We start from the raw sequence: 15122 nt of genomic DNA, 5'->3' as shown, positions 1-15122 counted from the left end.
GTTTCTTTCTCAGTTATGTTAAACATATAAACACACTAATTAATGGTTCTCATAACCTGTGCAGGAGAGTAGAGGAGAAATCTTGCACTGAAACCCAAGCTGAGAATGAAAGAGGTCAGTTGGGTACTGAGGGTCAAAGACAGAGCAAGAGAAAAAAGATACAGTTGGGAAATATATGACTTGTCTGGGTCATCAGTCACACAAACCAGACCTCTGTCCGGTCTGAAGGACAAAATCTAGGCCCATTCAGTCCTCCTCTGTGTGTGTTGAAGTTGAGATGTGGGTTTAATCACTTCAGGGAATAGTGTGTCTAAATATAGGAGTTGTTTGAACAGGTTTTCACTTATTAAATATCTCCTGACAGCCATCCGTTCATGTCTGACAGAATATTAGCAGCACAGCTGGAGGATCATTGGCACCATCACACCCATGAGATCCAGCTTGACGTTAATAGGATGATAGTTGATAGTTAAAGTTATTGCCGTGAGGATTTTTTTTTTTTTGCATTCATTCTCATACTATTTATTCCTGACAAACCGGTATGTAAAACGAATCAGTCTTTGTGTGTGCCACTCCAGAAGATTTTTCCCAAGAAAGAGAGACAGTATTAGAGACTGAGTGTTGAGGACATGGTGCAGCTTTTATAAAGCAACTGAAAGTTCAGTCGCTGTTGTGTGGTCATCAGTAAATATGATCCAGTGCTTGCAGACACTGATCTATAGGAAAACAGCACAGATTAGTAGTCTAAAAAAAGGCAGAGTTGAAGTAGGTAAAATAACTGTATATAGTCCTTTTTCTCAGCTGACAGCTTGTTGGCCTTGTGTAATGGTGCCATTTAGAAAATTGTCTGACTGTGGCTTGTACTGAAGGTGAAGGGAAATTTTTAAAGCTGAAACGCATCAGTGTCTAAACTGAGAACGTACAGTGGCAATACCCAGGATTTAACAAGTTAAAAGAAAATTTGTTCAATAGGGTAATTAGGGTAGTAATTTTAGCTTTATGGATAGCAGTGTCTGCGTGTCATTGACTCCATGCACTGGCACAGTGTACAGACGTTTGCAGTTTCCAGAAGATGATTCCTAACCCTGACTTTTCCTCAGGTGTCGCTATGAGGTTGACATTTGTGGTTTTGAGTGACATGTCTGGGAATTGCAGTGGCCTGTGTCATGTAATGTTGCTTTACCCCATTTTGCCTTTGTTACAGCAAGAGCTACAACAGTTTTTTGTTTCCCTGAAGCTCCCCTGAGTTTGGCCTCACTTTGTCTCACAATTACTGTTTCTCCGACCACAGTGTCTCTGCTTCCTCCTGGAGTATGCAATATGTGCGGTTGTGTAAGTTAGAGGGAATCTTATTTTTTCCCCATGACTCAGTCCCCTGGCTTTAAAGCAGCGTATATCCAGATTATAAGTGGACAGAATCGGTTCTGTCCCAGACAGTGTCCTGAAGAAAGAAACAATTATGGCTCACTGATTGGTAAGGAACTTTCAGTTGCTTTATAAAAGCTGCACCATGTCCTCAACACTCAGTCTCTAATACTGTCTCTCTTTCTTGGGAATCTTCTGGAGTGGCACACACAAAGACTGATTTGTTTTACATACTGGTTTGTCAGGAATAAATGGAAGAACTGGGTAGTTGGTATGAGAGGCAAAAAAGGGACATTTTATTTTTTTATTCCTTCCATTCAAACCTCATTGCATCATCTGTCTCTATCCAGGTTTCAGGAGAGATGAGGAGATGAGAGCGATGGAGGTGCTTCCCATCCTCAAAGAAAAAGTTGCCTTTTTATCGGGTAAGTTTATTTGTGTTTGTGTGAATATGAGCCTAGTGTCACAAATCTACTGTCCTCAACTGTCTGATCATTCGAGATAAGGCTGATGATGAAACGTACACAAGCAACTCCCAGGCATTAAACTGTACATATTAACAGCTTCTTTCACTCTCTGTCAATCCCTGTTTGTCTCTCACACATTTAAACACACACATACACAATGTGGATATAATAATAAGCCTATAAAAACTGATGAGGTCAGACTGAGGCACAGACACTTAACCCTTCACCCTTCATCAGTCACATACACGCATACACAGAGACTACACACAGTGGACACTGACACAGACATTTATTGTGCATTCAGTGTCAGCAAGGCAGAATAGAAAGCTACAGCTTCCTGTGTCTTTGCCCCCTCCAAGGGAACCATATCTGACACACACACACACACACACACACACACACACACACACACACACACACTCATGCACACTTGAGCCCTGCCAGGGGAAACTCACAGGAGGCCAAACTGGAGATACAGACTGCCAGGAACATCCAAGTAGAATTATTTGTACAACTAAAACATTATTTGTCTCATGCATGTGTTTGTGTATGTGGCTTTTCATCACATGTACTGTCTCTATGTGGATATTGGAAAAACCTTTGTACAGCAGGTCTGAGTTGTTCCAATTGGAATAACAAAGTGAAATGTGTGTTAATTAGTGTGTGTGTGTTTATGCTGTGTACACACTCCTCTTTGGTCCCATTGTGTGCGCAGCGAAGGTCACAGGCAGAAACAAAATGATGAGGACAGTGACTCAGACAAGCGCACAGAAACAGAGAGACTTGATGGCATTGCCATGGAGATGACTAACTGTCAGCTGTTGCATCCCCTAGTAGTCGCTGGCAAATGAAGGAGGGAGGGAATTAGAGGAGGGACTGCTGCTGAAAAGGAGGGTAAACGAGCTAAGCCTATTATCCTGAATCTGGCCCCTTAATAAATCGGCCATGTTTGCCCTCCGTCATGCTTGCCTGTTTGCCACATGAGCATTAGATTTTTTCCTCTACACAGTTGGGGCGAGCCTAGAGGTGCACAGTAACCCGACTCAACTCACTAATTTGTGGGCTGAGCACAGTCAGCCTGTGTTTACAAGTTCCCATGCGAGTGGAGCAACTCGTTGCAGCTGGTCAGGAACTAGGAGCAAAATGGTTCATGAAACGCTTATCAGTTCAATTCTATGTTTGGGAAATGGAAAAGAGAAAATTTGACAATTGAATTCAGTTTTCTGAAATTGTATTTTTCAGTTGTCAGATCTTGTAAAACAGATTTTGGCTCTTTTTTTTTTTATTTCTATCATGACAAAAAAAAAAACTGTAAACAGGACATAAGAAAATCAGAGTAGTGATTGTTTCGGTTCAGGCAGAGGGTGGGATCTAAATGCTGGCTCCACCTGCGTCTGATAAGTCAGCAGTGCAGTTCATCTCTCTAATCACCCCACCTCTACTCAAGGGATGCTGTAGGCACTTTTATTAGTAATTTTTATTGGGTCAAAAAGCATCTTTTGTTGTACAAAATCTGTATGTATACAGCAATGCTCTGAATGCGTGTTGTGTTTTAAATAAATGACCATTTTCTTGTCTGCATTTAGATTGAATGTCTCCTGGAGCATTAATTAGATAACGTCAACATTTCTAAAATGTTCAGTGTTATGGTTTCTCCGTGTCTGCTGCCGTTATATTATTAGATTGCTTCCATTACTTTTGGGTTTCTAGCAGTGCGACCCTCAAATCAGTCACAAATCTCTTGCCAAGTGCATTTATTTTAGCGGGCTCAGCGTATTTGTCGAGCCTATTGCTCATATATTGGATTAGCTAACTTGTTACTATGATGCGTATTATATTCCAGTCAATTTTTTCAGATTTAGTAACACAAATATAGCAGGTCATTTTAAATAGCTGTTTAAAAGAAGACTGTAAATTCTCAGTGTGGGTATTACAGCTACCTAAATGGGCACAAATGTACTAATGTCTTCTGTCATGTTCTTCCTCTAATCTGACTCTCAATGTGTGTATCCGTGCGTGGCTTCAGGTGGCAGAGACAGACGTGGCGGTCCAGTGTTAACCTTTCCATCACGCAGCAACCACGACAGAATACGAACCGAAGATCTGAGGAGATTGATTGCCTACCTCGCCGGCATTCCCAGGTTTCACAATTTTTACATTTGTTCTATAAGGTGCTTCTGAGTGCAATAAGTGTTTGTTGTCTTTTTTAAGGAGAAGAAGCAGCAATGCCTCAAAATGAAGCGAACGCCCAGAATAAGTGGATGAGGTTCTGTAAGCAAACACGTGAGAGAACTGAGATGAGCATGTGAGGGGTGAGACAGGAACGAAGAGAGAAATAATTCAAGAGCAGTTAGCTGGCTGCAGCTTTTTTGCTGCCAAGAATCCATTATAAAGAGATGTTATGCTGAGATGCTGAGGCAGAGAGGGAAAGCCTGAACTAAGACAGGGATGTATAACAGAAAAGAAATGGAGGGATCAACAGGGAAAAGCCAGTAGAGCTAGAGAGGCAAAGGGAGGGGAGAATAAAACTGACAGAGATGGAGAGCGCATGTGTGAGGAGGTGTGTGTGAGCGAGCGAGCGAGCAAGTGTGTGTGAAAGCAAAACAAAGTGTCGCAGTAGCTGAGGCAGTGCAGCAGCTGTAGTTACTGTGGATGAGTAGCTCCTTGCTTAGCAGGTAAATCATCTCTCCACCTCTGTTTCATTCTCTTTAGCCTAACAGTCACCTCCTTCCTCTGTTATCCATCTATCCTCTCTCCATCTGCTCTCATGGCCTTTTAAATCATATCACCACATTGTGTTTGTATGGTTGAAATGTGAGTACACCCATTGTAAATCTCTGTCTTTGACCAGTTTTGTCCACTAGGCTGGTGATACCCTGCTGTCATCATGTCATGTGTTGCATATCTTTATAATCTCAACTGTGTGGTCTTTGGTGGCCAGAAACATTCTATTTTGGGAAATTCAACATCTGCGCACTGGCTATTTAATGAGTTACAGAGAAGGAGATTTGGGAAAGGGACAGGTATTTAACGGTGCAGTGATAGAAGGATGTTAATCTAATAATAGTTGAAGAAAGAGAGGAATATTTTTTCTAATGTATAAAATTACTAGAAGGAGAAGAACCAATGCAGGTTTGTAAATTATTTTGGTGGGAAAGATAATTTGACAGATGATGCCAAACTAACAACAAAATTGTTTTTACCCTTCAAATCATGAAGACAGTTGTTTTTGAAAAACCTTATAGTCATACAGCAGATTTTTGTTTAAGGTAGCAGTTCATCTGTGTGTGTGTGTATGGTTGTGCGATATTAATTTCAGAGCACCGTAGGGACCTAAGGTTGCTCATGCATAAATTTGTTGATTTGCATTTTTATATTTATGCGCACATTTGTGAGCCATTCATCGCAGGTTTCTGTGTGGGTGTGGATGTGTGCATGGGTGGGTGTGTGGGATATGCATTTGCTGTGTAGGCTTTTCACAGTATAGAAAATGCGTCATCTCACTGTTTGTTTTGGTTCTCTTTCTTTTCTCCCTCCTTTTTTCTTCTTTGTCCCCATCTCCCATTTCTCTCTTTCTCTCTCTTCTCTCATCCTTTCCCGCGCCTGTCATCTGTCTCCTCTCCCTCTCTGGATTATACTCTCTCAAATCTCTTGCCGCCCCTACCTCCCTTACATCTTTCCACTCCTCCCTCTCATCTCTTTAAATCCTCTCATTCCCACTGACCTCCATACCTATCCATCCTGTGCAGCGAGGAGGTGTGTAAACATGGCTTCACGGTCATCGTTGATATGCGTGGCTCTAAGTGGGACAGCATCAAGCCACTTCTGAAGATCCTGCAGGAGTCGTTCCCGTCCTGTATCCACGTCGCCCTCATCATCAAACCAGACAACTTCTGGCAGAAGCAGAGGACCAACTTTGGCAGCTCCAAGTTCGAATTTGAGGTGAGAAGGGGAAATCACTTTGATTCTTGCAATAAGAAATCAACAAGAAATAAGTTCTTATTCTTCTTATATAGCAATAAGAAATAATTTTATTTTGCATATTAGGCTAATGAGCTGCTTTCATCTGTAAAAACGTTGAAAACATGGCCTTTAACCTTTTAAATGAATAGGAGTAACACTCAGACAATAATTTTATTAAAATGCCAGAGGGGAGGAGAATTATGGATATCTCAGCCTTTGCTGTCAAAGCTTCAGACTGAAGAACTTCTGACTGTTAGTATTCAATTATATGCAGCTCAATAAAGGATAGATATTTTAGCATGATGTAATATATTTTTAAAAAGCACCAAGGTATAGAGAAGCTCAATTTTACATTTAGTTTTGTGTTGTAAAAGCCATCTGTTTTTCTTTCATTTGCTGTGAGTTGTAAAAAATGATACTGAGCTGCTCATTGTCAGCACATTTCATTATTTTCCCCTCTACGTTGCCTTTGGATGCCTGTATCACCAGCCAGCTGTTTGCCAAAGGAGAAAGTTCATCACATGCAACCCAGAAACAACACAGAGCAAATCACAAGGCCGTTTGCCAAGTTGTCAGTCAAGCATCTCATTTAATGATGTATTCACAAGGACAGGCTTATTTTTACACTTTGACCAGTTCTTAGTGATAAAGTGACCCCAACACATGCACTAGTGTGATGTTAATAACACTGGTACAACACTTGGAATATGCCAGAGTGCAGTTTTTCTGCTTTTATAGCCTGTTTAGTAAATGCCCTCTAATGAGATATCAGATAGATATCAGTTCCCCACCCTCTATTTTGATCTGTTATTATGAAGCCTTGATTTCTCTGATAATGATCAGCCTCTTGTTCATAGTAGCAAAACAGGGCTTACTATTACAGTACGTGCTGGGATTCCTGCACAGTGCGTTTTTGATATTGTCAGTGGAATTTTTTAGCCTTTCACTGTAGCTGCGTGATTGAATGCACTGGTGTGGAAATTGTTCTGATTGCTCACAAGCCTGCTACACTCTGATGCTGTATTGATTATTTGGTAGGGTAGATAGCTAGATGCCACAGGGCAGGTTCCAGTTATCCACCAGCTGCCCCACCATGCCATACAGCTATTGGTTGGATACACTGCATATGGATTTGTATTTGGGCCTTGTTCATCTCTCACTACCCGACCTTATATGTGTGTGCCTGTACCTTGTCACTTTAGATTTCTGAAGGTTATATAAAGAGAACATTTTCATTTTGGATTGTTTAAGTTAAGTTTAAATTACATACAGGGCTTTTGTTGGGACTACGGTTATGGCGAATGCCTGATTAAGCCAGTCTTCTACTTCCAGCATGTATACCTCTGATCAGCATGTACATGATTGTTACTGTAGTAAGAGTGTGTGTTTGTCTGTGTGTGTTTATCGTGGATTTTCTTGTCATTTTTTAAAATGACAACCATAGATGGGACAGGTTCCTCTCTTGTCTTCTCGCCTCCCTTGCTGTTCATGAGACAGACAGAAAATCAGCAGCAAGTGAAACTGTGCAGTTCTTTGGAAGGAGGAACACTACCCATGCAGCCCTGACCAGTTCTCCCTCTCACCATTCATAAGTACAAATTAATTAACCCGAACAGCAATAGTGAACATAGTGGTATCGGTATTTTCCAATGGCAGGAGCCAGTGTGCTGTTTTACCCAAGGACTACAGTATATCTCTGCATTGTTTGGCCTGCACAAAGCTAGCTGGTGATCATTCTGTCTCCAGCCATCTCTGGCCATGTGTGTGGGGGTGTTGTGTGGAGGTGGCTTAGCAGAAACACAGAGGCACTGAAACCAAACAGGGAGACATTTCCTCACTGTAGCTCTGAAATCAATATATGCAACTGTTACGTAGGGAGTTGTAGTATTTCATTTCACCACAAAGTGGAGGATGACCAGAGGTGGTCGAATAGAAAATGTGCCAAGGTGTTTTCAGTGGATTCATTCTGAGTTCAGAAGTCACAAAAGATAACAAGTTGTGCATGCAAGAGATTTTTTTTCTGGTCTGTGACACAATAGTGGATGCTGTAAAACATGCTTTTTAGTGCTTTATTAAATTTTTTTTAAGACCAGTGAAGCTGCAGTGTCCTGATTTGGCAGGATGATGAGGATAAAATATGCTTAAGTCATGTTATTGATGTATTAAGAGAAATATTACATGACTTCTGTAACAAATCACATTTCTGGAGCCCTGCTGTCATAAAAAAGCTGTTGCTACTTTTTGAGAACTAGGGGTTGATCATGTCTTCTCTAAATAACATTTTCAGTAGCATTTGAAGGCAGCAAAGAAAACATGGAGAGAGCGGCGAGATTAGAAGCATTTTGTACTCACTTGACTGAAATTAATTTAAATCCGTCATAAACCCCCTTCGATCCCTTTCCTACTCCTTAATGTCTTTTCCTCTAATTTTCTTCCTTTAGACCACTATGGTGTCACTGGAGGGCCTGACAAAAGTTGTGGACCCCTCCCAACTGACAGCAGACTTTGATGGCAGCCTGGACTACAACCACGAAGAGTGGATAGAGGTCAGTTAGCCCACCCATGCTGACAGTCAAGGCTACGCTTCAAGCCATCTGTCTGATCTGTAAATCTACCCTGAGATCACAGTAAGAAGGACGATACACTGGGTAGTTGTTCGTGTAAAGCCGAGCAGACACTGTACAGATTTAGCCAAATTTTAGATCTGCTTCAGTCGCCCTTGACTACTTTAAAGTCGGGCTGAATTTTGGCCCGATGAGTTTTCGTTTGGAGTACAGTGTAAGCAGGGTCCCAGTGCCTGATTAATCACCCAAATGACCAACAATCTAACTCCCGACTGCTTGGATGATTTTCTGGCAGGTCAGCTGTCCTGCAGGTCCAAGTTCGTTCATTGCTCTTGTCTGAGTACAAAGACAACAACATAATACAGATGAGATGTCACATTTTGTGGGCAGAATCAAACGAAATAAGGCCATAAACTGTATATATGATATGTTTATATACTGTCTTAGAATAAAGCTAATTGTGCTCTTTAAACACCATACTGTACAACATTTCTTCAACAGGAGAAATGCTGCTGTTCATTAGCTGTACAAATAAAATGGCTAAAAGTAAAACAGTTTTTCTTTTTGTTGACCTCAACTTTACTGGAGTTGTCAATGAATGCACCCACTCCGGGGTTCCTTTTAAACATCCAGTGTCACGTTGCCCAGATGAATGTAGAGTGTAAGAAGTCGATTCTGGTGTATCATACACAGGCAGTAAAATCACACATTGTCTGCCTGGCTTAAAGCACGTGTGAAAAACTAAAACAACTACATAACCAAAAAGCTGACACAAGCAGTCGTCAGTCATAGACATCTAGCTTTAGATATTGACTTAATGACCTTTACTTTGATGTTTGCCTGTATTTTTGGCCAGGTGCGTGTGGCGTTTGAGGAATTTTCTGGGCATGCCAACCAGATGCTGGCCAGACTAGAGGAGATGCAGGAAACTGTGTCACGGAAAGACTTTCCCCAAGACCTGGAAGGAGCCAGGAGGATGATAGAAGAACATGCCACGCTGAAGAAGAAAGTGATAAAAGCTCCTATAGAGGAGCTGGACACTGAGGGACAAAGGTAAGCACACAGATATTTTTATTGATTTATTTAGTTTTTGCTTAAATTGTGACTGAATAGTTGGACAAAAGCTGGAACCTTCCATCACTGTCTTACAGATGTTTTTCCTCTTTGCTTGGTTGTTTAAAAAAAAATAGGCTTTTTACCTTCTTGTCTTCAGATGTTTGATTCTTTGTCAATTGTGGCTACATTTTATGGTCATGCAAAAACTATATATGTACAGCCCTTGCCTTGTTTTATTTTTACTTGTTAGTAGGTTTTTGTGATATTTTCTTTAACTGAAACTTACTCCTTTGATACACTTCTGAAAAAGCGTCAACTGAAAATTTGAATGTTAATTCAGTTCAATTCACGTTAAGGGGCAATTTGTGGAAAGCAGATGTGCAAAAACTGTTCATATGCATAAAAACAAAATATGGGAAAAGATTGGAAAAGATAAAAAGTTAGGTCAAAGATTTCTCATATAACATTTCACAGAAACGTATAACACTGCTCAGTAAAGCCGTTTACAACTTTCACATTGATTTTTACAAATGAAATGCTTTTGCAGATTGCTCCAGCGCATCCAAAGCAGCGATTCTTTCTCTAACCGGAACGGCAGCAGTGGCGGCAGCGGTGGGAGCAGCGGTGGGAGCAGCGGTAGCAGCAGCGGAGGGGTGTGTAGCACTGACACCCAGGGCCTGGTCCCACGCATCACCCAGTTGCTTGACAAGCTGCACTCCACCCGACAGCACCTCCACCAGTCCTGGCATGTCCGCAAGCTCCAGCTAGACCAGTGCTTCCAGCTGCGCCTGTTCGAACAGGATGCAGAGAAGGTTGGTGGATCGTGGGAGTTGTTCAGTGTGAGCAGTGATGTAGTTGTAATCCATAGCTACAGTCGTTGTTGATCACTGTAGGGCGGACAACTTCCAGTTTAAACAAAAACTTAATTACACCCACAGGGAAGCATTGAGTTACAATATGATGTGTGTGAATAGATTATGAATTATTGTTCTTTTTAATTTGTCCTTTAAACAGAGACTTAAACTTTATTTCACAAATATTAATGGGAGGTAAAAACTAATTGACTTGACCTGCCATCGCATCCCAGGATAAGACACAGGAAGATGGAGGATGGCTTTCACAGGTACAGGGCCACTTACCCAGATAGATCAGATGATGACAGCTACAGCACAAAATAGAAAGAGACAGGGAGAGAAATTCAGAGATCCATGTGTGAGAGAGTGGAATAAAATAGCAGGTTGCAGCAATAGAGAGTGCTGCAGTCTTGGATACACTGCAGTAGTAGGAGCTTGTTGCTAGGACACCATAGGCCAGAAGTTGTTCTCTAGGAGAGCCTGAGAGGATGCTCTTAATAGAGGCGGTCCATTTCTGAGTTCTGACCTGGAAAGATGACAACTCTGTGCATACTGCAGCAGTACACAAACATGCTCAGATTTATACACACAGCTAAGTACCAGCTGTTTGTTTTTATATGCTCTTACAGTGATCTGTAAAAGTCAGTGGTGTGCCTGCATCTTGTGTATATATGTTTTTATTTTTATCTCACTGTGTTTGTGCGTCTGTTCTGTCATTCCCTATGCTTCAGATGTTTGATTGGATCATGCACAACAAGGGTTTGTTCCTAGCAGGCTACACAGAGATCGGCAACAACCACCCCCACGCCATGGAGCTGCAAACCCAGCACAACCACTTCGCTATGAATTGCATGGTGAGACACAGAAACATACACACACAATGAGTTCCAGCAGGAGGTAGTGCTTTTCTGCCCACTTGGACTATCAAGCCCATGCCCTGCACTCTATAATCATGTTGTTATTGCACTTTGTGTCAACCCATAGTGCTGTATTTTAGTGTTTGTTTGGAGCTGCTGCTTCTTGTACACACACTTGCACATGTTTTGTATGTTAGTAGCTGCATAACCAGAGGTATTAAGTAATATTATTCTTTACCCACAGTCGGCCTTATGTAACCATTATGAAACTGTTGAGATGAAAAATCAATTTAGCTGCTAGTTTGTCTGTGGATGAGAAATGATAATGACAGCCCAGGAGCCCTTGCCTCAGTCTGTCCTCCTTTTCTACTTGCAGTGCTTCCTCCTTTCCTCAAACCTGTCACCTCCTTTGCCTAGTTTTTGTTTTTCTCGATCTCTTTTTGAATTGGTTCTCATCCACTGCTGTGTGCTTAATTTATCCACAACCCTCTGTTCAACCATCCCTATCTTACCATGCAGAATGTGTATGTGAATATCAACCGCATCATGTCAGTTGGGAACCGGCTGCTGGAGTCAGGTCACTACGCCTCCCAGCAGATCAAGCAGATCTCAGGCCAGTTGGAGCAGGAGTGGAAGGCCTTCGCCGCAGCACTGGATGAACGTAGCACGCTGCTGGAGATGTCAGCCAGCTTTCACCAGAAATGTGACCAGGTGAGTCAGACACAAATATGCTGACATAGATGCAAGGCTGCAACTGGAGAATACTTAAATTATTAATTAATCTTATCAATACTTTAAGTAATCCATTCATAAAATCTATAAAATGTCAGAATATAGTGAAAATTCCCCCAACATATGTGCCCATAGTGCCCAAGGTGATGTGTTCAAATTGCTTGTTTTGTTTAAACTGCTTTTCTAAATTGAACAATATTCACTTTGATATCATATAAAACAAAAAAAAACTGTGGGAAATCTTGATATTTAAGAGCCTGAAACAAGCAGTTTTTTGGTATTTTACCTTTAAAAATGACAATGGAACAATGGAATGATAATCCGATATTGTTGGTTGATTCTCTGTCAATCATTTTGACTCTTCCAGTGTTTAGTTTACAATGTCTTCAGGTTTTCAAGAATAGCATAAAAAATAATGAAGCATTTCTAGCTCTGAAGATTTGACAAAAACCTTACTCTGAAGTCAGTGATACCGAACTACAAAGACCAAATTTGATGTAGTATATCTAGAGGCACTTCTGTGTCCGTTTTTAATTATTAATCATAGTAAAACTTTTAACAAAAGTCAAATTCATACAACGGTTTCAGAACAGAAATGGCTGATTTTTCATTATTGTGTTGTCAATATATCACTGAACTACTGGGAAAACTACTTTTTTTGGTATCTGCTCTTAAATATACATCCTGTAGTTTTGTTTGGTAATTAAACAAAACTCATGTACAGTAACTCTTATAATTGGTTGATGTTGAAGAAATAGTTCAGTGTTTTGGGACACTTTCATTTTCTTGATAAACATTAGATGAGACCACTGATAGCAATTTCATGTCTGTATGCTAAATATGAAGCCAATTAGCTTAGCTTAGCACACAGACTGGAAATTGTGGGAAGCACCTAGCCTGGCTCTGTTCAGTAGTAACAAAATCTGACTATTAAAACCTCCAATCTCACCACATTACACATATAATAATTATATAGTATTATGTGTCGAGGTGTTGACCTTGACCATTCCAATGGGCGCACATGTGCACACTTTCAGGATTTTAAAATACCCATTTGGCTTCATTAAATCTATAAATCCTAACAAATGTATTCCAATAACATATTTACATAAGTATATGCAGTATACCATTTCTTTACCATTTTTTCTGTCTGTGTTGGAATGATTCATGGCCTGAAAAAGCACACAGGCAGAATCCCAACTGGGGAATATGGGTGGTACAACTTTTCCAATCTGGAATATTGTCGTCATCAGATCAGCCTTTCATGATTGTAAGCAGAAATAGGAACTTTTTTTTTCCAGAGGTTTCACCCCAACCTTTTTTCCTCTGACCATGCAGAGCAGCTCATTTAGAGTTTTTGTGCTACTCATGTATCTTATTCCAGTTGTCATAGTAGAGAGATTTAAAAAGCAACAACGAGATGGCCTAACCCTAACCCCCTCTTAATTTCTTTAAATAATATTTCATTGACCCCATCTCTGTGACTGTTTTGTTTTCCTCCCTTCCCACCAGGGGCATACTCATTTTTAAGAAGTCACTACAGGCCAATGAATTTCAATTCAATTCAGTTCAATTCAAACTTATTTGTATAGCACCAAATCACAATATCTCAGGGGACTTTACAAAGTAAGGTCTAGACCTTACTATTATCACTATTATTATAGAGGAAACCCCAACAAATCCCTCTTGAGCAAGAACTTGGTGATAGTGTGGAGGAAAAACTCCCTTTAACGGAAGAAACCTCCGACAGACCCCGGCTCTTGGTGGGCGGCCTTCTGCCTCGACCGGTTGGGGTGAGTGGATAGAGGAGAGACAAAAGAAATAAAAGCAACAAGACAAAACAAACAACAACAAATACTGAGCAGGTTGATGTGGCTAAAGTCGGGCAGGTGTGACTGCTCGTCAGCAACGTAGAGCTCGAGAGCCAGGGCAACCTGCAGAAAGGTACAGGAACACACTACAGGAGAGAGGACACACACAGTTAGTGATGCTGACATTAATGAACAGCTCATTCAGCCATGGATAATTCTTCTGAAAAAAAATCTTGAAGCTCATAACCATTCACAAAGACATTTATTCATATTTAAGCTCAGTAATAGTAAAGAAAATGTCCCTCAGGTGATGTGTATGTCAGACTAACATGTAGCTCCTAGGAAGAGCACAAGAATGTATCCAGCTCGTGCCATTTCTCATGTGAAACGCTTTGTATTTAACATGCAGTTTGCTTACATTTGTTTCTTTTCCTGCAGTACATGAGTAACGTGGAATCGTGGTGTAAGGCATGTGGTGAAGTGGATTTGCCCTCTGAGCTGCAAGACCTTGAAGATGCTATCCACCATCACCAAGGCCTGTACGAACACATCACAGCTGCCTACTCTGAGGTAACATTACACTTGTGGAAATGTGCAAAAAAGTCAACATATCCCTAGAGGCAGTAATGCCTGAAAATTAATGTCAACATAATTAAAACATGGACGGTTATGGTTTAGTTTGCAGCAATGCCATTAGTTGCTGCCTTAAAAATATCAGTAGTGTTTGTTTTCCTTTTGTCTGTTCAGTTTGCTTGCTGTTTGTACTTGGATGATGTTTATATTTACAGATCAAGTCAAATACTCAATGATAGCTTTGCACATTTGTGTAATAGCTGAGAGTAGAGAATACAATCAATTTCCTACCCTTAGGTAAGCCAAGATGGCAAAGCCTTGTTGGACAAGCTGCAGCGCCCTTTGACCCCGGGCAGCACCGATTCACTCACAGCATCAGCAAACTACTCCAAGGCAGTGCATCATGTTCTGGACATTATCCACGAGGTGCTACATCATCAGAGACAGCTGGAAAACATCTGGCAGCACCGCAAAGTGCGTCTGCACCAGCGTCTGCAGCTGTGCGTCTTTCAACAGGATGTCCAACAGGTACACACGCACATACATGCTTTTGTTTATATGCATACACCTGTTTATTCCAAGTCATGGTAATCCAAGGACCAAACTTAATTTCCAGTTTTTTTCAGTATAACACAATATGGGTAGACAATAATTTCATAACTCACAAGTCGCCTACTGCTTGTATTTTTAATAGGGTGTTAGAGATCAGCAGCAGCCATGCTCCTGTCAAAATGTCTTGAGGGCGTAGCAAGAAGCTTGTGTGTTCGCTCATCATGAGTTTCTGCAACAAAGAACATTGGACAAATGCCTGAAATATGAATGTTGTCTGTTGAAGAAAGGCTTGAAAACAGCTATAAGACATGCTCTCGTCAACTGCTCA

General features: G+C 41.0%; 1 protein-coding gene across 7 annotated transcripts in view; it reads left to right on the top strand.

Moving 5' to 3' along the window:
- The window catches only part of LOC109971726 (triple functional domain protein), an 83170-nt gene that overhangs the window by 34711 nt on the left and 33337 nt on the right, over nt 1-15122 (top strand). For 6 of the 7 annotated variants that reach the window (XM_020620159.1, XM_020620157.1, XM_020620160.1 and 3 more), the window contains exons 3-12: nt 1716-1790; nt 3859-3973; nt 5582-5774; nt 8237-8341; nt 9216-9412; nt 9963-10227; nt 11001-11123; nt 11646-11837; nt 14108-14239; nt 14540-14770. In XM_020620159.1, coding sequence (XP_020475815.1) covers nt 1716-1790; nt 3859-3973; nt 5582-5774; nt 8237-8341; nt 9216-9412; nt 9963-10227; nt 11001-11123; nt 11646-11837; nt 14108-14239; nt 14540-14770 — 1628 coding nt within the window. Of the gene's footprint in view, nt 1-1715; nt 1791-3858; nt 3974-4419; nt 4508-5581; nt 5775-8236; nt 8342-9215; nt 9413-9962; nt 10228-11000; nt 11124-11645; nt 11838-14107; nt 14240-14539; nt 14771-15122 lie in introns of those variants that run through there. The other variant, XM_020620163.1, reaches the window with a different exon arrangement.

The sequence above is a fragment of the Monopterus albus genome, unplaced genomic scaffold, assembly GCF_001952655.1.
Source record: "Monopterus albus unplaced genomic scaffold, M_albus_1.0 scaffold233.1, whole genome shotgun sequence".
In the NCBI taxonomy this organism is placed as follows: domain Eukaryota; kingdom Metazoa; phylum Chordata; class Actinopteri; order Synbranchiformes; family Synbranchidae; genus Monopterus; species Monopterus albus.
Note: the sequence above shows the minus strand (reverse complement) of the source record. Positions and strands in the feature narration are given on the sequence as shown.